The sequence below is a fragment of the Erigeron canadensis genome, chromosome 5 (genome assembly GCF_010389155.1).
Source record: "Erigeron canadensis isolate Cc75 chromosome 5, C_canadensis_v1, whole genome shotgun sequence".
Lineage (NCBI taxonomy): Eukaryota > Viridiplantae > Streptophyta > Magnoliopsida > Asterales > Asteraceae > Erigeron > Erigeron canadensis.
The window spans coordinates 25,590,727-25,615,651 of record NC_057765.1 but is presented as its reverse complement, the minus strand read 5'-3'; the positions used below and the strand labels follow the sequence as shown (position 1 = coordinate 25,615,651).

The 24,925-nt window shown below is 35.5% G+C and overlaps 2 protein-coding genes and 1 long non-coding RNA gene across 3 annotated transcripts; 1 reads left to right on the top strand and 2 right to left on the bottom strand.

The window, feature by feature from the left end:
* Nucleotides 1–3,372: 3,372 nt before the first annotated feature.
* Nucleotides 3,373–8,453, bottom strand: LOC122598839. Its single transcript, XR_006323754.1, has 2 exons — nt 8,278–8,453; nt 3,373–3,665 (listed from the first exon to the last, which is right to left on the bottom strand). It is a non-coding gene; the product is annotated as an uncharacterized LOC122598839 (long non-coding RNA).
* Nucleotides 8,454–10,652: 2,199 nt separating this feature from the next.
* On the top strand, nt 10,653–19,507 carry LOC122600414 (rDNA transcriptional regulator pol5). The gene is made up of 9 exons (XM_043773126.1): nt 10,653–10,766; nt 10,880–11,446; nt 11,582–11,707; nt 11,803–12,000; nt 14,734–14,961; nt 15,240–16,358; nt 16,789–17,070; nt 17,772–18,216; nt 18,306–19,507. The coding sequence occupies exons 2-9, from the start codon at nt 10,928–10,930 to the stop codon at nt 19,157–19,159; spliced, it is 3,771 nt and encodes a 1,256-aa protein (XP_043629061.1). The 5' UTR covers nt 10,653–10,766; nt 10,880–10,927; the 3' UTR covers nt 19,160–19,507.
* A 676-nt stretch (nt 19,508–20,183) lies between these two features.
* LOC122599042 (transcription factor GTE7-like) lies at nt 20,184–23,515 on the bottom strand. The gene is made up of 3 exons (XM_043771491.1): nt 21,226–23,515; nt 20,854–21,112; nt 20,184–20,723 (listed from the first exon to the last, which is right to left on the bottom strand). Exons 1-3 carry the CDS (start codon nt 22,765–22,767, stop codon nt 20,665–20,667), a joined length of 1,860 nt encoding a protein of 619 aa, XP_043627426.1. The 5' UTR covers nt 22,768–23,515; the 3' UTR covers nt 20,184–20,664.
* Between the last annotated feature and the right edge of the window lie 1,410 nt (nt 23,516–24,925).

The following is a 24,925-nucleotide window of genomic DNA, read 5'->3' as shown; positions in this document are numbered from 1 at the left end:
ATAAGGTTGGTTCATTCTCACTTCTGGCATATTCATGTTGAGTAAAATAGCCATCGATTCTAGAATACCAAGCACGAGGGGCTTGTTTAAGCCCATACAGAGCTTTTTTCAAGCGATACACCTTATCTTCATTACCAACCTTTTCAAATCCTTCTGGTTGGCTGACATAGATTTCTTCACTCAAGTCACCATTTAAGAATGCCGTTTTTACATCGAGTTGGTGAAGCTTCCAACCTCGTTGTGCAGCAACTGAGATAACAACTCGAATAGTTTCAAATCGGACAACAGGAGCGAAAGTCTCCTGGTAGTCAATCCCCGGTTGTTGGGAGTACCCTTTTGCCACCAATCTCGCTTTATGCTTCAAAATTTTTCCATCAGCTCCAATTTTGGTCTTAAAAAGCCACTTTAGACCAACCACATTCTCATCGCCTGATGGCAAGTTGACCAGCTCCCATGTTTTGTGTTTTTCGATGGCTTCAAGTTCTTTTAACATGGCATTTTGCCATTCAATCTTAGTGGAAGCCTCCTGAAAGGTTGCAGGTTCCGAGATTGAAAGAGCAAGATATTGATGCTCATCATCTGAAAGTCCCTGGCCACTTTCATAGTCTTGCATCCATGCAGGGGGCTTAGTTTGTCGTCGAGGTGGTTCGCTAAGAGTTTGAACAGATGACAAAGTTGTGTTGGTGGGTAAGGTCATGTGAGGAATTAAAGATGAAACATTATTTGTGGAGTCTTGTGAATGTGAATTTATTGGAGAAGTAAGAATTGGTTGTGTGGTGGATGATAAAGACTGATGGGTATTAGGTGATTGGATATTAGAGGAGCTTTGACTTGTGGGGTTGTAAGAGTTTTGAGACATGTGATCAGTGGGTACAGTCTGCATGGGAGTTTGTATGTTATCTCCATTTTGTGAAGCATCAATATTCTCCATGTGGGTGTCATCATTAAAGTAGATAGGAAATGGATTTCCTTCAATTACGTTGCTTTCTTCCCACTTCCACCTATCATTTTCAAAAAACACAACATTTCTTTTAACACAAAGCCTTTTTGTGATGGGGTTATAAAGCCTGTACCCTTTACTTTCTTGTGCATACCCTATAAAAATACATTTTTCTGCTCTATCATCTAATTTTTTTCTTTGATGAGCAGGGACATGTCCATAGGATATACACCCAAAAACTCTAAGATGATATACAGATGGTTTGCGACCACACCAAACTTCATGCGGAGTTTGGTTTTTAAGGGCTTTGGTTGTTGCTCGATTGAGCAAATATACGGCTGTAGCAACCCCTTCTGCCCAATAACATTTTGGCAAGCCTTTTTCCTTTAACATGCTCCTTGTCATCCCCATAATAGTGCGGTTTCGTCGTTCCACTACTCCATTGTGTTGGGGAGTGTACGAGACCGTGAGTTCCCTTTTAATTCCATTATTTTCACAAAATTGGTTGAAGGCATTTGAACAAAATTCACCCCCACGGTCAGTTCTTAAAACTTTAATTTGATGCTCACATTCCTTTTCTATGAGTATTTTAAACTTCTTAAACTTTTCAAAAGCTTGTGATTTGTTTTTTAGAAAATACACCCAACTCATCCGTGAAAAATCATCAATCAATAAAAAATAGTAAAGACTACCACCCAAACTCTCTACTTGCATTTCTCCACACAGGTCGGCATGGATTAATTCAAGAGGCTTACTAGCTCTCCAAGAATGAGAAGAGAATGGCAATTGGTTTAGTTTTCCAAGTACACATCCCTCACAGGTGTTGGAAAGATTTATACTTGGTAAACCATGTACCATGCTTTTCTCAGAGAGTGTTTTTAGGCCTTGAAAATGGAGATGTCCATACCTTAAATGCCATAAATGGGCATCTGCATCATGATGAGTATAAAGTGCATGTTGTTGATAGACAACCTTTGAAGCATCGACCACGAACATATTATTCTTTCCGACATTAATGGTCATAAGCTCTGCTCCGGTGTTCTTCTTGGTGATCACACACTGCCCTTCTTTAAACAGAAGAGCATAGCCTCGTTTCATGAGTTGGCCAACGCTTAAAAGATTGTACTTCAACCTTGGAATATAGTAAACATCCTTAAGCAATTTGAAGCCGCCATCCATCAGATTGATACGCACTGTTCCTCTTCCTTCTACCAGCAATTTCTTCTTATCTCCTAAATTTACTTGGACCTTAAAGTCTTCATCAAGGTAAGAAAAACTTTCTTTAACCCCGGTCATGTGATTCGAACACCCAGAGTCCAAAAACCAAAGTTGATTTGAGTATTCTTCTTGATTGTCAGTGAACATCATGAAGAGGTGGTGTTGTTCTTCTTCGGTTTCTGGCTTCGGTTCAACAACGGGTGCTTCCTCCGCGATAACTTGAGCTTGATTCTCCTCATTATACCAACAGTCCTTTTGTACATGCCCATATTTGCTGCATACGTGACACTGAGGAGCCTTGCTTCGGTCAAAGGTTCGACCTCGACCCCTTCCTCTTGCAGCACCGCGGCCTCTGCCTCTGCCTCGTGAGGTCTGAAAGCCACGGTTAAAAGCTTGTGGTATATGCATTACTTGTAAAGCTTGTTCGTCTACCTTTTCTCCCTTTCCTTTGGATCGATTCAAAAGCCTTGCCTCCTGTGATTGGAGAGACCCCATTAGTTTCATCGGTTTGAGGGTAGCTAGATCAGTAGTTGAGATTTCGATACCCGAAACTATGAAATCAAACTGGGGTGTAAGGCTTCTGAGTACTTTTTCAACAATGGATTGATCAGTGATCTCTTCACCGTATGACCGTTGTTGGCTAACAATGGCCATAACACGAGAAAAGTAATCACCAACCAATTCTCCCTCTTGCATAAAAAGGTTTTCGAACTTTCTTCTTAGGCCCTGCAACTTGATGGCTTTGACTTTCTCATCGCCTTGAAACTCCATTTTTAGGATTTCCCACGTCTCTTTTGCTGTGCTTGCTGCTGCGATTCTCGAGAATAGTTGGTCATGGACTGCCTGCTGGATAATTGCCATCGCATGAGCATCCTTTTTTGTTGCCGTTTTGAGACGGCTTTGATCGGTTTCTTTTTCGTCAATACCCGTTTCAACCAGTTCCCAGAGGTCTCGAGATCTTAGGATGGTTTTCATCCTTATACTCCAGTAGTCATATCCTTCCCCTTTGAATATGGGAATAGGAGTAGGTTGTGTTTGCAATGCATTTGTGGAGTCGGTCATTTGTTTGTTTGATTATTATTTTTTTTATTTTTTATTTTTTGGATTGTTTGTTGTTGTTTTGTTTAGTTGTGGGGCTATAGGATCAGAAGAACCTGTCTCTGATACCACTGAAAGTATCAATGATATCACAATATAGAAAAACTACAAGCAAGTGATAATAATTGAAAGGGATATTTCTTTTTATTTCTCATGTCAAAATACAGTAATGGGGGGCCTTTAAATAATGGAAAGAGACTAACTAAAATGCAGAAATAAAAGGAACCAACTAACGTCTATCATGACTTATTCTTTAACTAAAAATAAGGAAAACATGAACTCCACTTGCATGAGAAACGGCCCCACAACTCCACTACTTGACTTCTTCAACTCTTGACTCTTTAGCCACGTTGCTTAGGAAGTTTTGAAGCACTTCCATCATTAACAGCACAACACACTTTGATCGATACTAATTAATATGAGACGTCCGTTAATATGAATAACTTCACTAAATAAATTGCGGAACTGATGAACCCAAATATGATGATTGGTTATAGATCGATCACACACTAAATATCCATCATAATGTGTAGAAACCTAGAAAAGTATAGATATATAAGTTAAAATGAGAACTAATAATTTATCGAGAACCGTGAGACTAGTTTTTAATTAAAATACATAGAGATTGTATGGTAATTTGATAAAATGCGTTTGGTAATTATAAAAGAAAAAGAAAAACATCAGGAACAAATAAAAGCCTATTATTACTCTCCCGGAATCGCTCATCCCCTTGAATTGCTCATCCAGTTCTTACCAACAATCAATTACATGTTTTCCCCCTTTTTATATTCATGATTTCTTCAAATCATCATCACGATTTATCAGAGGTTTTATATTCAGTTTTGTTGGGAAAAAAAGTCACAATGGATTATAATAATGATATAATAATTCAATATTCATAGAATACAACATGATAGCTTGGATTCAATGTATGAATCAACTGTCGGTGTTCAAAGTCATGAGATGATTAAAGGTTTTTGTTAATCTTAAATATTCTTTATAATTGTTCTTATTTAGTATTCATTCTGATTTAATCTAATGATTTACTATATATCATCATTTTTTGCCAGGTTGAGAATGATGTATCATATCCCAGAAACGTTTGAAACATTTAGGTTAGATACATGTGTAATTAAAACTTGTTTTAATACTCCCTTCTGTCCCATATTAAATGTCTAATTTTGACTTGTCAAGTATTTTGGTTACAACTTTGACTATAAATATCTTTTTTTTGTATTATATAATAGTGACGAAAGTTATATCAATGAAAAGTACATTGAAAACTCAATCCGTCCATATATTTTATATGAAGTGTTATATAATATAGACAAATATTTTTACGGTCAAAGTTGTCAGCAGAAGACTTGACAAGTCAAAATTGGACATTTAATATGGGACGGATGGAGTATATATGACTAATTGACCTGGCCCCCTAAATAGATGTAGAAACTTAAGCTATGATATTTGTTCCCGTTGAGGTGTCTGCTAGTTTTTTTTTAATTCAAGTCACTTTACTTGTTTAAATTCACATGCTTTCCTATTTTTTTAGTTAGGGATTTTACATCTATCTTTGATTCAAATGGTAGCGGAGATGAAAGTCATGAAACACCAAATGGTACCCGATTTTGGACTCCAGATAATGTGCCCGAAGACTTCAAACCTGTTTACCAATCCGTATAGGCCAACCCAGAGGATGCGTATGCCATGTATCAGAGGTATGTGAAGATGGCTGGATTTGATGTACGTAGAGGTTCTGAAAAGAAGATTGATGGTTTTGTGACACACAAGTATTTTATTTGCAATAAATCAGGCGAGACAAAGAAAAGGAATGCTAACGACACACTGGTTAATGGTGATAATTATAAAGGTAGATTGCAGTAGAACTCTACTTACAAGGTTACTAATTGTCAGACCCGTATTAAGTTGAGGTTGATAATAGGAACACAAAACTACCAATTATATGGTTTCGTTGAGGCACATAACCATCCGTTCATTGATCCTAATCACAACCATTTATCTCGGGCACGAAGGCAGTTGACATTTGATGAGAAAACCTATATTGAATCCGTGTCAGTCAACAATATTAGTGCAACTAAAGCTCATCGTTATTGTGTTGCCCTAAAAGGAGGATATAATAAACTTCATGGTACGGTTACTGACTTCAAAAATTGGAAGGCGAAGTTGAACCTCTTCATTGGTGACAGGGACGCCCAAATGGTGGTGGATAAGTTTAGAAACATAAAAGTACGTCTTCCTAAGTTTTCGTTCGATTACAAATATGACAATAATAAGCTTATTGGCTTGTTATAGATCGAGAAATCATCCAAGTGTAACTACAAAGAGTTTGGTGATGTATATTGTTTCGATGCGACATATAAAACCAACAAGTAAGGGTACTACTCGTTTTTTCGACATACATTTTTTGTGACAGTTAAGTCCTCTAATTATTAATTTATGACCTTCTAGGTACTGTATGGTGTTCGTCCCATTCACCGGTTTACAGTAGATGCATCACATTTGGAGCAGGTTTGTTGAAGAATGAGAAGATCGAGTCTTATTTGTGGCTACTCAACGCCTTTTTAAAGTCGCACAACAGACAACCGAGATTGGTTCTTAACAGATCAGGATCTGGCGATGTTTGAAACTGTCAAAACAGTTTTGAACAAGTAACATCAGAGGTTATACATGTGGCACATAATGAAAAAACTTTCATTGAAGGTACTATTTTAAAATTACTATTTTAGATTAACATGATAATTTTAATAGTACCTTCAATGGGAGTTTTTTCATTATATGCCACATGCATAACCTGTTATGTGACTTGTTCATAACTGTTCTGACAGCTGCAAATATCGTCGGTTCTTGATCGGTTAAAACCAATCTCGGTTGTCTATTGTGCGACTTTAAAAAGGTGTTGAGTAGCCACAAATAAGAGTTGATGTTCTCGTTCTTCAACAAGCCCGCTCCAAATGTGACGCATCTTTTATAATTTTCAATATGAGTGAATGCGACGAAAACCATACAGTAACTAGGTCATAATTTAATAATTAGGGGACTCAACTGTCACAAAAATATTATATATCGAAAAAACGAGTATTATCCTTGTTGCTTTTGTATGTTGCGTTAAACAAGTTACATCACTAAACTCTTTGTGGTTACACTTGGATGTCTCATCGGCCCAAAATAAACCAATAAACTCATTATTGTCAAATTTGTAATCGAACAAAACTCAGGAAAACATACTTTCATGTCTCTAAACTTATCCACCACCATTTAGGTGTCCCTGTCACCAATGAACTATTCGCCTTCCAATTTTTGAAGTCGGTAATAGTACCACAAACTTTATCACATCCTTCATTAAGGGCAGCACGCAAACGATGAGCTTTAGGCGCACCAATATTGTTGGTTGACACAGATTGAATAAAGATTTTCTCATCAAATGTCAACTGAATTCGTGCCCGAGATAAATGGTTGTGATTAGGATCAATGAACATATAGTTATGTGCCTCAACAAAACCATATAAATGGTAGCTTTGTGACCTTTTTTTTCAACTTCAACCTAATACGAGCCTGACATTTAGTAACCTTGTAATTAGACTTCCGCTGTAATCTACCTTTATCATTATCACCATTATCCAAAGTGTCGGTAGCATTATTTTTCTTTGGCTCGCCTAATTTATGGCAAATAAAATACTTGTGTGTCACAATACCATCAATCTTCTTTTCAGAACCTCTGTGTACATCAAAACCAGCCTTCTCCGCATACTCCTGATACATGGCATACGCATCCTCTGGGTTGGCCCATACGGATTGGTAAAAGGTTTTAAGTCTTCGGGTGCATTATTTGGAGTCTAAAACAGGGTACCATTTGGTGATTCATGACTTTCATTTTCACTACTACTATTTGAATCAGATATAGACGTAAACTCCCTATCTAAAAGAACATGAAAGCGTGCAAATTTATGCAAGCAAAGTGACTTGAATTAAAGAACCTAGGTGAGAGCTCAACGGGGAAAAATCTCGCTACTAAAGTTTCTACATAGGGGTCAAATAGTCATATGATATAATAAAACAAGTTTTTTATATACAAATGTGTATGTGAGCCACTCGTACAAAAAATCAAAAATCAATGATAATGTTTGTAAATAATTATAGCATATAGTTTTAGTATCTAACCTAAATGTTTCAACCGTTTGTGGAGATATGATACTTTATTCTCAACCGAGAAAAGATTAAGTGATGATATATATATACTAAATTATTATAGTAAATCAGAATGAATACAAAATAAGAACAATAAAAAATATTTGAGATTAACGAAAACCTTAACTCCTCTCATGGCTTTGAACACCATAATTGATTCATACATTGAATCCAAGCTATCATCTTCTTCCTTATGAATTATGACATCATTATTATAACCCATCGTAACCTTTTTTTTTTTTTTAACAAAACCAAATATACAACCTCTGGTAAATCATGATGTTGAATTGACGAAATCATGGATATAAAAGGGGGAAAACTTTTAACTGATTGTTGGTGGGAATTGGAAGAGTGAGTCGGGGGGAGATAATGGGCTTTTATTTGTTTGATTTTTTTTTTATATATAATTACCAAATGCATCAAATTGCCATACTATCCCTATGCCTTTTAATCAAAAACTAGTTCTCATGTTTTTCGACAAATTATTGGTTCTCATTGTAACTTATGTGTGTGTGAGTATGTGCGTACGTACTATGTAGTCATATATATATATATATATATATATATGGGATGGGAATATAAGGTTGTCAGGTATCTAAGCTTAGGTGTGGAACACTCACATATTATTTTTTTAATTTATAAAAATCATGGGGCCCATGCATTTATCATTAAACAATAAATAATAAAATATTAGTATGTGAGGGGTTCCACACTTAAGCTTAGGTGTCGGACAACCTTATATTCCCTTTTTCATATATATATATATATATATATATATATCTCAAGCAAGCAAATGACGACTACATAATTGTACGTACCTCAATGATGTCCACACCAAGATTCAGGAATTTGGTCTTGCAGGTTATTTGGAACAAATTGAATAGTTGTGAACCATTATGCCTCTCCTCCGGTTCCAAAAGAGAGGTTCACTTTCTCCAGAGAATTGAAGTCGCCGCCATTTGGGGAGAGCGGTAGAAAGTGATCGAGGTGCACCGTTCTTTAAGATATATAAAGGATCTCTCGTGAGTGATGTTGTCAGATTCTTTAGTTGGGAAGTACCTACATTGAAAACCAGTATTAAGGAGACAAAATCTATAATTGTAAGATTAAGTTCTTGTGATGCATAAAGTTTGAATATCTAACCTTGTATTGCTTAATTTCAGAGTTAGTTTCTAAAGTCGGAAAATCCCAGTCTATCATGGGATTAATGCGAGGGCCACCTTCTTCAAGTATGAGATGTTTAATTATTTGGAAACTAATAACATATTGTTGTCGGAGCTCTATAGTTCTGGTATTACTGGAAACTTGTATAGTAAAAGTATTCGTCACTTTTAATATAGGTAAATAGGTATCATTCTAATTTGAAATGATGATGGATATGATTTTGGCTATGCGTTCAAACATAGTACTACTAAAAAAACACAAAACATATAGTTAAATGAACTGATAATAATTCGTAAAGAAAAAGCTAATGATAATATCACAAACATGATGAATGATAACTAATGTATATTAAAAGTTACATGACAAAACCATAAAAACCGATTCAATATCTAATTACATATCTTATATCACACGACGACTGACGACATATTGTGAAATAATCCAACAAACCATAATTAAGACCACAAAGTAACTTATTAAGCCTATAATAACCTCAACAAATTAACTAATTAATAAACCTATAAGTTGTAAACATTAATAGAAAGCATATCTTCCCGAGTCCCCATTAATTCACTTAATAAACTTATAGACATAGTTTTTATTAATTGACATAAACAAGTTTGGACACCTTGTTAATTGGATGACTTGTTTTAATCCCAATACTAAATTAACTCGGTACAAAATCATTAACTCATAATAAATAGGCTTATGAAAATTTTATCATAGAAGATTAATGTTTGTATAACTGAAACTAATATTCATCAACCACGATTGTTCATTAGGAAGATCACGAGATATTTAACCTGACATTGTAGATCTTCAATTCGTGTATTGGTGATGAAGAAAGCCTGTTTTACATCGAATCAAGGGTGGAAGGAATGATAAGAAGTAATCGTCCTTATTTTCTTGATGCCCATGTGAGGCCGTGAGGGTTACTTCTAGTTCTAGCTGCCAAAACCCCGAAAAATTCAAGTTGGGCCTTTTCTTTTTTGTGCGTATCTACTTCGTTGCCAACAAGCCCAAAACAAATAAATCATGTCTATTTTTTTTCTTCATGACTAGTAAAAGCCCAACTCAAGAAACCAAATGGAAGGTACACTTCACTTAGATCACCATTATAAATCATTTTTTTAATCCGTTTTAAGTCAAACCACACGACATACATTAAAATAGTTGCTCTTTTTAGAAAGTGAAGTATGCTAATCATTTTTTTTAGACCCATTTAACACATAGGCAATAATGACTTATCAAGTTCTCTTATTGGACGTGTGATTATTAATGTGAAAATAATTGATATAAAAATGAGATGATGTTATTATTTTAAGAGTTAAGAATATATATATATTATAAATAATTTCATTAATAGTATTATATAGCTATATTAAGTGCAGATATGAAAATTAGTAGGGAGGGTAGTTTGGATAAAAATTTTAATACACCAACTTTAATTAACAGCACTATGGGTTGTCAAAATAACAAAATTCATACGTTAAGAAATTGGTAATGACAGTCATCAGGGTTGTCGGTAACAACTTTTAATAGAAATGTATAAATTTTAACCCATCAAGTTAATTTTTATTGACAACCTTAAAAACTGTCACTAACAAAACTCTCAAAGTAAATAAGAAAATCATTTATAGTTTAACCCTCTTAAAGCGTAATATTAGCTCCAAGTTTTTATTTGTGACTAACGAGCATGGTACCCACGCAATACGGCGGTGAGTCGGCGATGATGATTGTGACGATATCTATTGGTGTAGGTAAAGTATTTGATTTAATGTGGTTAGTAGAGATATTTTATAATATAATGGACTAATGGTGTAATTTAATACTAAGGGTTGATGGTGATTTAATTTATTAAGAGTATTTTAATCAACTCACATGTCTCATTTATCTAATCTAAATTTTTATATAGGATTAAGTTTTTATTTGTGACTAATATTTCAACTCAAGGGGCAAAAACGGAAAAAACAAAGAACAACTTAAGCGGCGCGGGTTTTAGACTGTTAAAAAATTAGGGCATCTTTTGAGCATTGCCGAAACTATAACAAAACAAACACACTTGAAAACTTTATAATAACAAAAATTAGGGTTTATCAAAACCCTAACACTTCACCGACATTTAATTTTGCAGTAAAATTAGGTTCGTATTTCTTTTAATTTTAATCTAATCATTATATCATACAATCAATAAATAGTTTCTTAATCTTGTTTTATCAATTTTCTTATTAAATTTTTTGTTGTTTTATTTTACAGATATTATTGTTTAATTTGAAGCTGTTTAATTAATTGTGGAGATTAATAATGGGGAGTAAGAAAAGAAGCTCAGAAAGTGTTGAAATTGAGGATAATGATGATGGTGAAAAATTAAGTCAGAATTTGAAGAAGAAAACTAAAAAAGTGAAGAAAAATGAAGAGGAAATAATAGAAAATATTAAAAATAAAAATGATAGTGATAATGGTGATAATCCAATGGAAAGGAAGAAAAAAAGGAAAGCATTGGATAAAGAAAAGAAACAAAAACTTGCGGTTTTGGATGGGAACGGTGAAGCGAAGCCGAAATCGGCGAGGTTAGTGCCTGAGTTTAATATAGGTGTGTTTAAGGATTTAGGGGCTGCGGATGCGTCGGTTAGAGAGGCGGCAGCCGAGAGGTTGGTAACGGAGTTGAAGGCGGTTCAGGAAGCGTATGATTTGATGGATAAGGAGGAGGTGGAGGAGGAAGTGAAGTTGGAAGCTGAGAAAGATGATGGGTTGAATAATTGTGCACCGTCGGTGAGGTATTCTGTTAGACGGCTTATTCGTGGTGTTTCATCGTCGAGAGAGGTATTGTTTATCTGTTGTGATATTAATTCGTGTTTGTTTTATGTACAGATATTGAAGGGAAACTCAAAATGTGTGAATGAGATATAGTGTAGTTTATTGATTTGTGATCATTGTTATTTGTGCATTTTTTGGCAGTGTGCAAGACAAGGATTTGCGTTGGGTTTGACTATGTTAGTTGGTGCCGTTCCGAGTATTGCATTGGACTCGCTGATGAAACTAATAGTTGATTTATTGGATGTTTTTTCTTCTATGAAGGGTCAGGTGGGAGTGTAGTCTTTTTGAAGTTTTTGATGACGTTTCTGCCAAGTTATTACCTTTCTTAAGATTAGTATTTTTTTTGTGTGTGTGTCATACAGGATATTAAGGATTGTCTTTTAGGGCGTTTGTTTTCGTATGGTGCTCTGGTGAGATCAGGGAGACTAAATCAAGAAAGTCTTACTGATAAGAATCCCGAGCAAATCAAGGACTTTACTAGCTCTGTTATAGCGTTAGCCAGCAAGAAGCGATATCTTCAGGAGCCGGCTGTCGTGATTATTTTGCAACTGATTGAGAAGGTACTTAATAATATCACATAATTTTTATACTTTGTAGGATAGCTGATTATTGAGGACATGCTATAGAACCATTCATAGGGATAATGATACTCATTATTACTTCTGCATGAAGTTGTAGTAACCAGTTATTGCCGTTCGGATGAAATGATTATGACTATGTAATAGATAGTCAGTTTCATATGGGCCGCATCACAGATATTTAAACCATAGTTGTTAAAGGCGAGCTCCCAGGCCGCCTAGGCGCAAGGCGATTGAGAGGCAACACTTTGCCGCCTGAAAACCTAGGCCCAGGCCCACCAACAATTTAGGCGGCAGTCTACTATTTTCCATAAAACCCTTTGGCGTCTGAAAACCCTTTGGTTATCCAAGAAGCGTATTAATAGCATGTCAGAGAGTAAATCACGTTTATATATTGTTCCAATTATCAACATCAAATCATCCTTCATCAACATATTCTCCCTTCAACTTCGGGGAAGTTTTCTTCTTTTTTTCTTAAAATTATTTTTTCTTTTTTCTTACTCAAAAGATTTTTTCAACTGAAGCGAGTCAATGAATCAAGGTGGTAATGTTTCTCAACGTCCTAAATCTAAAGACCCTGGGTGGAAGTACAACAAGTGGGCATTTCCTGATGACAAAAATTCTGTTCGTTTTTACTTTAGTGCGCTTTTTTTTTTTTCCGGGTGTGCGCTTTTTTTGCGCCTCTCGCCTTCACCCCATTTAGGGTCTTTGCGCTTTGAGATCGCCGTCGCTTTTGACAACTATGATTTAAACTGGAAGTCTATATTTACTATCACTCTGTTACAACTTGTTATTTAAGCATCACAGATTTAGATTCAATAAGTCCATCCGAATTTTCAAACACTCCTAAGTTAGTCAAACTTTTGATTGTGCTAGAGCTTTGCAACATGGATTTGACCGATCAACATCATTTTGGGTCTTGAGCTGTATGTGAATACACATACTTGAAGAATTGTTTTTAATAAATAAGTAAAGTGCATCACACATCCATGTTTTAGTGTTTCATCATTGTTGCCCGCGCAACAAAACTAATCTGGCTACACCACATGCTTTGGTCATCAAAACAGTAGTTGACAACTGGAAGTCAATAACCGGACCTTGAAAGCCTTCTTATGAATAAGCTTCGAAACAGTTTATCTTGCTGATGCCATCTAGAATGAACTGCAAATGAATCTTACTTCCAACATACTAGTTTGAGTTGATATGTCATTGTTTCTTTGGCAATGAATGTCTCCTCAATTACTACTATATGCAGTTACATATATTGATGATATATTGCTATATCCTGTAAAAGTATTCTTTTGTTGTGGTAAATTCTGTTAATTATTTTCTAGACCCCAAGGAAATGGTTAAAAGGTCTGCCGGGAGTTTTAAAGAAGGAAAACTTAACTTTAACTAAATATTCTTTGGTCATTTAGTGATTGGAACACTAAAATGTGTAACCATACAAATACTTATGATCAAGAAAAGTGTCTTTTTGGAAGATATAGGATAACATATAATTTTTTAGTCTGTATGCTTTTCTTAAGGTTGTATTCATTTCTGATTTTGATGCAAGTCTAAACTCTATACTTTTTTTTTGAACGTCAAGCCTAAACTATACTGGTAAGTTAATATGTGTGGAACCGTCAATATCCCGCAAAGATTATTAACTGCCAGCTTACAAATTTCCACTTTGTGAACTAGATGTTGGTTTTCACCACACTTATGGAGTACTATACCGGGATTTTGCGTTGCATAGGTAACAATGTTAATGCAGCATAACATAAAGTTTTGCTTTGTTTTGCAAAATGAATGATTGGATTGTATTTGAATGAAAGAATGACTAGTATTAATGCCACATAATCTAGCATGAGGTTATTTGCTCATCTACAATGTGATTTGAAAGGTTAATTACTATTAAAAATCTGAAACACTTTTAGAGAGTTTAACTATGCATTTTCATATTTGATTATGTACTATTAGTATTGTATAGCGAGTGGTAATAGAACAAGCCGAACGATAGTGTTCATACTGATTGAAGGTGTGGTGATCAGTTTTTGGCAATTCTGATTACTCACTGTTTAACGCACTGGCTTAAAAGTATATAAATTGTTCAAGATGGAAGCTTAAATATAAAACATAACACTTTGTCTTATTAATCATTTATTAGTAGTTACAAAAAGCCACTGTATGATTCCTCATAAATTGTTCTAGATTAGTTGAACTGGTGTTATAGTTTATCAAAGAATAAATGCTGTATTTTACTATTTTTGAACTTATAAAGGGAATGGAAATGAAAGTCACTTATTTTATTGATGTTAAAGTTAGATGAAATGTTGACACCTTTTTATCTCCTTGAGTGGAAAGAAGAAAACCTGGCGGTTTCACAACTATTTTCTTCCTATGTAATATGTGAACTTGTAAGTGTTTGAAACCAGAAAATAATTATGAAATTTATCCTTTGATTTTCTTTCATAATCAACCCAAAGTGTGAAGAAGGTGATCAAGGAAGCTCCATTAAAAGTCCTCTTTCATTCTTTCCTTGCACCTTCCTGAAATAAAGTCGAGAGCATGTCTTTAGTACCTTTTTCTTCACTCCTCACCCCATTCAAAGAGGAAAAGAACTCGATAAAGTGTTGTGATGTATAAAGCTTTGGCTTCTTTTAGTTCTACAGATGCATATGCTTATAATTATCTACTTCTAGGTTTTAACTGAATATATATGAATTGCAGTTACCAGTTGAAGTCGTCGTGAAGCAAGTTATTGAAGCTCCCGGCCTCCATGAATGGTTTGAAGGAGCCATTGAAGCTGGAAATCCCGATGCGTTACTTTTAGCTCTTAAGCTACGAGAAAAAGTAGCATCTGATAGCAGATTGTACGGAAACATCTTACCCAATCCGTACAGTTCTAGCACGCTATTTTCTGCTGACCATCTATCTACTCTTGCAAATTGTTTCAAGGTAGTACATTAATTTACTATTGGTTTAACTTTTCTTTAACATGTGATCTTGGTTAAGCTAGAAAGGTGTTACTGAAAAACGAATCAGGCGACATGGGTGTTGACCATGTTAAATAGTCTGAAAGTCATGTAAATTGTATTTAACTCAACTCTTATAACCTTGCTTAAGTTACTATAGACCCCTTTCCTGACCCACTCATTATATAACATTCAGCTTTAATATTTGCATCCACCTCATTCTCAGACATCTAGCTCATTGAGTTTTATGTGGCTTTGCAGGAGTCCACATTTTGTCAGCCTCGAGTCCATGGTCTATGGCCAGTTTTGGTGAATATCCTTTTACCGGATATTGTACCAGAACATACCGAATCAGGGTTAATCTCTGTTAAAAAGCACAAAAAGAATCGGAAATCTAGCTCTTTTGATGATGATATCCAGAAAAACCTGAAAAATTTCTGGGATATTATTATAGAGGGATCCCTTCTTTTGTCATCTCATGATCGGAAGCACTTGGTATTTGATATTATTCTACTAGTTCTACCAAGACTTCCCGTATCTTGCATTGGTATTGTTTTTTCTTTCAAGATCATTCAGTGTCTAGTGGATATACTTTCCACAAAGGATTCTTGGCTGTATAAATGTGCAGACCATTTTCTTAAAGAATTGGCAAGTTGGATCAGTGCTGATGACAGTAGACGGGTGGCGGTTACTATGGCCCTGCAGAAACACAGCAACGGCAAGTTTGATTCCATTACACGGACTAAAACTGTTAAAGATCTGATGTCAGGATTTACCACAGAACCGGGCTGCATGCTTTTTATTCACAATCTTATGGATATGTTTCTTGATGTGACACCTGCCTCAGAGGAGCCTTCTGACCAAAGTCAAACCACTGATGATAATTCAGAAATAGGATCAATTGAAGAAAAAGGTTTTGTTGAAACACTCGGGACTTCTGACTTTTTGAAAAGTTGGGTGGTGGACTCTATGCCGAGTGTTTTGAAACACTCAAAGCTCGATAATGAAGAAAAGTTCCGTGTCCAAAAAGAAATATTGAAGTTTTTAGCTGTTCAGGGTTTATTCTCTTCGTCTCTTGGGACTGAAGTGACTTCTTTTGAATTACAAGAGAAGTTTAGATGGCCAAAAGCTGCCACTTCAAGTTCTCTTTGCAGGGTGTGCATTGAACAGCTACAAGCATTGTTGGCAAATGCCCAAAAAGGAGAGGGGCCTCATGCGGTGACAAGTGGGCTTGAAGCAAATGATCTTGGTTCTTATTTTATGCGATTTCTTAGTATTTTACGCAACATTCCTTCAGTATCGCTCTTTAGGTCATTGAGTGATGAAGATGAAATGGCATTCAAGAACTTGCAAGCAATGGAAGCTCAGCTCTCCAAAGAGGTAAATACAATATGCTACAGTGTGCATTTATATTTATGTTATCAACAAGAGTTTCTAAGATCTCGGATAATAATGTGCATAGGTTATAGTGACGTTATACTAATATATAATTAAAAGGTGGCAAACCGACTGAACAGGTAACAAAATAACATACAAGAAACAGGTCAAGTCACAACTTGGTTGAAAGTCACCAACATTTAAACCATTTTGTAATTATATTTGGCACACTTATTAGTTATAAAAAATTTTGGACAAGTGTTCCGGGTCATTCCATTGGCCCAACTCTTACAAATTACCTAGTTTGGACCCTTACCCCACTTTTTCAACCCGGCAATTTTGCCACTTATAATTGTATGATCTATTTGGCATGGTGCAATTCTTTCCATTGATAGTGTATATAATTTAGCTTTTTCTTTTGATATGATTTCAGGAAAGAAATTGTGGGATGAGTGCGAATGCTAACAGATTGCATGCTTTGAGATACTTGCTCATCCAATTGCTGCTTCAACTTCTACTCAGACCAGGGGAATTCTCTGAAGCTGCATCTGAAATGATAATATGCTGCAAGAAGTTTTTCCCATCACCTGATCTCCTTGATTCAGATGATGAACCCGCTGCTGATGAAACACCTAAATTGATGGATGTGTTTGTGGACACACTGCTCTCATTGCTCCCACAATCATCGGCTCCAATGCGCTCTGCCATTGAGCAGGTAATCTATCTAACACCAGCTTATATGTGGGCAGTATATTTGTGTGTTTCTTTTAAAGGTGCCATGTCTCAGTGTTTGCCCACTCGTGGCCTGTGGATGCATGGTGGTTCTGTTCCTTTTGTCTTTAAAGAAAATGATCACATATATTATTTTGTACTGAACTGAAAGTTATAAGGCAGTTAATTCACATATTATTGAGTTGATTTCGTTTGTGATTTTATCTTAAATGGGTTATGCCAAAGAGTTTGGCTACTTGGGAATTGGTTTAGAAGGCCCTAATACTGCTAAAGTCGCTTTTATTCCAAGATTTTTTATTAATACCGTTTTATAAACAACTAATCTTAAATTACCCTTTAATCGTATATGAAATAGGTTTAAATATATACCAAGAAGTGTATTCGAGTAACCGCAAACACCCCTCTAACGAGCATTGCAAAAGTATCTACTTCAATCCGAACCTGTAACCTGTCTAAACGGTTCATCTTGCAACCTTTGATTGGCATACTCTTTCTGATTTGTTTTTTGTGTTGCATAAGTATTATTTTGTTAAAGCCAGGAACTTGATCTATGTCTTGGTTTTTGTCGTTATGGCCCACGCCAAATGTCCATTTATAAATTCTATGCTTTCTTTGTTAAAGCCAGGAATTTTGTTGACTATCTTGATGCATCAAAAGAATGTAAAAAACACTTTTGTTTTGTAGGTATTCAAATACTACAGTGATGATGTGACAGATGATGGTCTCCATAGGATGTTGAAGGTTATAAAGAAAGATTTGAAACCAGCAAGACATCAAGAGTCAGATAGCGACGATGATGATGACAGTGATGATGATGATCTTGTAAATATCGAAGAAGCGGAGGATTCTGATGAAGCGGAAACGGTTGATAATACTGGTGCTGATGATCTTCTAGAACAGTCAGAAGACTCTGAGGGAGGAAATGTGGGAAAAGAACCTCGTGAAGAAGATTCAGATGATTCTGATGGTGGAATGGATGATGAAGCTATGTTCAGGATGGATTCTTATCTTGCACAGATATTTAAAGAAAAACGGAACCAAGCTGGTGGGGAAACTGCTGATTCTCAGCTTGTTCTTTTTAAACTGCGGGTTCTTTCATTGCTTGAAATTTATCTTCACGAGAATCAAGGCAAGAATCTATCCCTACATGTTTCTTTTAGATAAATTCTTATAATATTATATTTGGAAATTGACAGATCTTATTTTCATGTAATGCAGGTAAGCCACTAGTGTTGAAAGTATTCTCGAATCTTGCACAAGCGTTTGTGAACCCGCATACTGCAGAAGGTAGTGAGCAGCTTGGTGACCGAATTTGCAAAATCATAGAACAAAAGATATTTAAAGCAAAACAATACCCGAAAGGTGAGTCTGTGCAATTATCAATTCTTGAGCCTCTTTTGGAAAAGAACTTGAAGTGGGCAGCAAAATCGTTCAAGAAAAAGAAATCTGCAATCACCCCTTCAAAGAAGAAACAGTCCGCATCTATTCAACGATATAGAAAGATGATTAATCTTGCTCAAAACTCAACTTATTGGATTCTGAAGATGATTGACTGTAGAAGTTTTTCAGAAGCTGAGTTGGAAAGGGTGTTTGATATCTTTAAAAGTGCCCTGGTGGGTTATTTTGATAGTAAAAACTCTCAATTGAAACCACAATTCTTGAAAGAAATATTTAGGAGGTGGCCATGGATTGGTCAACATTTCTTTGGGTTTCTTGTGGAGAAATGTAGTAATGCGAAGTCTAAGTTCAGGCAAGTTGAAGCACTTGATTTAGTCTTGGAAACGTTGAAGCCATTTGTTTCTGTCAACACGGATGGAACTAATGCAGGAAAGGAGATGGTAAGTAGTCATCTTCCTGAACTGTGTGTTTTGATCAAAGAGCTAGTGACGAATGTTCCTGACAAACAAGCTAGAAGGGCCGAAATGCGCAAGTTTTGTGGTAAAATATTTAATATTCTAAGCACCTATAAACTGTCCACTCTGTTTCTTGAATCTTTGGAAAAAGATGTTCAAACAGCATGTGAAACTCAACTTGGTAAAGCTTTTCTTGATTTGAAGAAGCAAGAAGATTAAGGTGGCCTTTTTTGGGTTTTTCTTATCTAGTTGGTGTAGAAAACTTTTGGAAGTGTTCCCTTGAAGATGCAGCAAACTATGAAACTACAGCTTCAGAAAATTTTGCAGGGACACTTTGTTGAAGTGGCATATGGCGTGGATCTTGGGAGTTTTTCCTGTATTTTATTCACAAGAAATGTGTTCTTGGAATCATATAGAATGAATGTTTGAACTCGCTTTTTTATGTTTATTACCATATTCGGTCAATTTTTGTATGACTTTTGACATTGTTTCGATGTATGCTAATGATCCTTGTATTAAACAGTAAGTCAGTTATTCATTTTATAAAGAGAGGTTTCTAAGGTTAAATTTGTGACTTGTAGCAATTGTTCGAGTCATAGATATGCCACCAGTTTTAAACGGTAGTATGATCATGTGAAGTTAATGAGTCTGAATCCGGCAAATTAGTTGGAGACAGTTTTTGATATTCATGTGATTACCATGACTAATTCGGGAGCTGCAAGATAAAAGGATTTTCTTCCAACTTTGACTGGCCAAGGTAAAAGACACTCATATTTAGCACTCCGTTTAAGAAAAAATATTCAATGCAAATACAACAAAAAGGAAAAATATGTGTATATTCGATAGAGTGCGGACCAACAACCAACAAACTTTCAAAGGTCAACCAAATTTTGACCCATTCAAGGTCAAGAAACCTTTCATTGGTTTAAACTTCAAAGTCCTCCAGGTCAACAAACCTATAATTTTTTTTGAATGGCCAACAAACCTATATAATAAAATCCTGCTAATAATATCAATGAAGGTAAGTAAGAGATAAACACCACATATTCATTTTTCATTTTATTGTACTTATTGATAAGAATTACCAAAACCTGAAACTTGTGGAATTTAGACATTATCAATGTAAACAAATGCCGTTGGAACTTGGCGCATCTTTTGTACCCTTGTTAAAAGAATGGATCACTCAGATAAGTATATGCATCATTTCCATTTTTAATACAAGAGTAGACTTGACAACAATTAATACAAGAAAGGATGGATGGGTTGAATTAACATCAATAGAATTAGAATTTGCCAAGAAAATCACGGATGGATAGAAAATCACCACTAAACTAAACTGTCTTGTTGAGTCATATGTACACACAAGAGAAACCTCTCACTCTATCTCTCCTTCCTACCTCTGCCCTAGTAGTATTTATATAAAAGAAAAAAGGTCAGCAAACCCACCCCCAAAAACCATGAACAATAAGGATTAATTGATTAAAACAACAAAATTAAACCCCATCTCCTGACTCTCCTCTATCTAATTAATAACTTTTGACCACCAAGGGGGTTCCATACTATCCCTCATCTCATCTCCTCCATTTTGCAATTACATCTTCCCATGGGAGCTGTCACATTATCAAAGTTTCCTGCCAAGCATTTTCTCCGTTGCTTCATTCATCCAATCCACGATAGCAATGGCAATGTTTGGTGTAGATTCACAGCACATTCCGTTCATCGTGTCAAGATTGTGCTTCATCCGCATCAGAGTCACTCCCTGACGAACTCCCAGAGTCTGAATCTGTATATAAAACACATTTAAAAAAAAAAAAACCAATCTCATAAGCAAAGCAAGCAAGCAATTCATTCAACCTCCCAACAAACACCAACAATCTTTCTTTCTCAAACAAACGAAAGACAAGATTCTATACCGCTGGAGGAAGATGAATCGCCACTGCTTGAGCTGCTCGATCCACTTGAGCTGCTACTTGCATTGCCACCAGCATTATCATTTCCATGAATTGGAGCAGCTTGAATATGATGCCCAACACCAACACCATCATCCTTTTCGATTTCCACATGTGGGAAGCTGCTTTCTGGCATTTCATCCCCAATATCCACATCCTCTTCCCCTGCTTCTCTCTTGTTCTTCTTCATCCCCCCACCATCTGTTTTCTCAACCATAGGAACCTGCATTACACAAAAAAGCATAATTAACCCACATTCCAAACAACTTTCAAAACACAAATAATTATAATTATATGATATAGTTATATATACAACTAAGTGAAATAGATACTTACATCATCAATGTCAGCAGAGACACTAGGGCCAACAGCAGTTGAAGCACTATTAACCAAAAGGGCTTGCCTTTTAGCCTTACTATCAGCTTTCTTCCAATTCGTCACAAACCGATCAAGCTCCCACAGCGTTTCTGTATCCAAAGCCTCAATATCAAGCTCAATTTCATCACCCTCTTGTGCCAAACGATCATTCCTTTTCTTTATAATCTGCAACAACTGTGGCATCTTTTCAGGTGGCAAACTCTGCAACCCTAACCCCAATCTCTGTTTCTCTTCCATATTCATTTCCCTCTTATTCGGATCCTTAGCCTTAGGCTTAGGCAGCTTCGCATAAGCCCTTGTTGTCGTAGACGACGGCTTAACCGGCTCAGCTGGCTGCGTTGGCGAAGGAGTCCTCACTGGCGACTGCACCACAGGAGGCGGAATTATCGCATTCGACGCCGTAGAATGATTGTTTTGCTTATTGGATACAGCAGGTGGAGGAGGAGCAGGAACCGGCGCAAACCCACCGCCAGTTTTCGCCTTTTTCGACCTATCGGGTGTCGGAATATCATCCCAAGAACTTCCATCTAATTCATCAACAGCTGAAAACTCATTCAAATGATGATTACTAACAACAGACAATTTCTCTTGAATGGGTCTAAACAACTCTTCAAAATGCCTTAAAAGTGAATCAGCCATTTTATGAACTTCATCTGTTCTTGGGTTATACAACATGGCATTCTCGAAAACCAATCTCACATCAGCCGCAAAATCAAGCGGATTTCCGTACAATCCTTTGGTAATATTCGATTTTACCGTACCTAAATCCATTGGCCTCTTAATAATCTGATGATAATCATGAAGCCCCATTTTTACTGCATCCACAGGCACCTTAAAAACCCAACTTGATTTATGTTTCAGTAATTTTGTCAGAATCTGCCTACACATCTTCATTAACCCCTCATCTCCTTCACCGTTATTATTATTACTATTTATATTATTATTAATATTATTAAGATTTCCAACCAAACCCTGTTGACGAATTAATTGTTTATTATTCCCAGATCCAAACGACGTCGTACCGGCCATCCGTTTATTCCCAGACAATTTCTTAAATTTTCCATTAGGGTTTGTAACATTGACATTAAATTCCCCACCTTGAATCCGATCATTTAAATTCCGGATCCTGCCAAGATCCGAAACCAATTTCTTCCGGAGCTCATTAATCTCGTTTCTAGAACACGCAGCAACGTTATACGTCACCAATTGATTAAAACCATTAATCGCTTCATTAGGCGGTAATCTTTGATTATATGAATAAGCATCATCAGAAGCAGCCCCTTGACTCACAATAATCTCGTGATTCTGAACACGGCCGCCGCCGCCGTTGGTTGAAAAATGATGCTTTTTCTTGTTTGATGATTTAGGTTTTTGATTAGGGTTAGGGTTAGGGTTAAGATTTCGATTACTATTTGTATAATTAGGGATTTCTCCCATTAATGATCGATGATGATTATTATAGCTTGTTTGATTCCGGCTTGCTAACACCGTTGACGCCATCCGTCGCCGGTCAATTTTTCTTTCCGGCGAGATCCCGATCTGTTCTTCTCCGCCTTTAACATATATAGATACAGAATTGTGTATGTATATATATAATTAGGATATATTATATATATACACAATCAAGGTATCAAACGACGACGTGGAGGTTGGGGGAGATCGGTAATATATTTAATCGAAAAAATGAAATAAAATTAAAAAGAAAATTGGGGAATAATAAATATAGATACAGAATTTTTGTATGTATATATTTGTGGGGGTGATGGCGCTTTAGGGTTTGAGACTGAGCGAAGATTGAAGGGGTTGGGGTTGGTTCTTAAAGGCGATAAGATCTGACCGTTGTAACTACGGGCAGGATATTACACGTCGATTACTTTCTGACCGCTGATCTAACAGCTGATATTGATTTACTTGCTGTCTGGGCAGTCTGCCCGTCACACCTGTAATCTACGGTTCAGATTCTGTCCGTTCGACACGTGGTGGTATATAAACCACTGATCAAAATATCGTGAGATTTTGGTCTTTTGGGCGCTTTTATTTAGGGTTGTTTTATATATTTTTTTTTTTACGTGGGTCCCTGACACCAGTTCTTAACTTTCAAAAGACATATAATGACGTGGAGATGTGAAAATTATAATTAGTCACGCGCCCGGGCGCGTGAAGAAATTATAAGCGCGTGATGAGGGTGTGAATGTAATTTTGCCAAAATAGGATAACGGACTTTATTTTGAGGTGCTAAAATTATATAAATAAAAAAAAATTACTTTTGGATTATTAGAATAAATAAAAATAATTATGAAAACGTTTATAGCACGTTGTGTAAAAGTATATGAAAGGTAGAAGACTGAAAGTAATATATTATTATTATTTTCTTTGTCAAAGACAAAGTAATGAGTACAAAAAAGCATAGACAAAATAGTGAGTATAAAAAAGCATGACGAATTAATAATTAAAGAATAATATTGTATCTTTAAAAAGAATATCAATAATGGGAATACAGGGTTTTATATCATAACCAAAAAACATTGTATTTTTTATAAATGAGATATATATAATGTAAAGAAGGAAGTAAAATTTGTCACAAAGGACTAAAGTTTACATGACCTAATAAACATTTTTTTTATATACAAAAATCATGAACAAACTTTTTTGTTCCTTCCTACTAAATAGAAAACGATATTTAACTAAAATTTACCTTTTTAGTATGAAGAAAAATAAAACTTTTAAAGCAAGTAAAAAATATATCTTACTTTTAACTTGGTAAATTAGACAAACATAGCATGTTGAGCTATTAAAGCAAGTTAAAAATATATCTTACTTTTAACTTTTATAAGAGTATCATTGTTCAAAAATATATATGGTTATATTTTATATATATTACTGCTAAAATGTTGTAAAATAAAAAAGACACCAAACTTATTTATAAAATTAAAAATTAGATAGAACCAAAATCATTTGGTTAAAATAAAAATAATAAAAAAAAGATAAATTATATATAATATAATTTTTATTTTTTTTAACATACAAAAAAAAGCTCCTAAAGAAAAAATGACCGACTAAAAAATAAAAAACTTGTTTTTTATAAAACTGAATAAACACAATATCTACATCTATATCTAAAATCTTATTAATATAACAAAAATAAAATGTTAGTAGTAACGTTAAAAATAATACCGTTTCCACAAAAACCAAATTTTGTAAAGATCAGAAAAAAAGGGAAAAGAACATCGTCGCCGGAATCCGACTGCCGGTGCCGGACTCCGGTCACCGGAAAAAAGAAGTTTTTATATTTTGGATCTTGAGAGACGGGCGATACAGATCTGATAAGAATAGAAGGGTTCATGTGTACGGAAAATAAGAAAATTGATCGGAGGAGGAGATCTGAAAATGAAGGTGAAGGGTGGGTGGGTATGGAAATGGGGGTGGGGGAGGAATAATTATTATTGTTGTTGTTGTTATTTGTTTTCTGGGAATGGAATTAAAAAGTTTTGGTTACGTTTTTTTGGGTTGTGTAAGCCTTTGTTTGTTTACTATGGTTTTTTTTTTTATGACAATTTTTTTTGGTTGGGTTTGCATTTGAGAGGAATTTGAGTTGCATTTCTCTCATGTATAGTTGTGTATACCCATTTGCAATTTGTTGTATGGATGGATATGGATG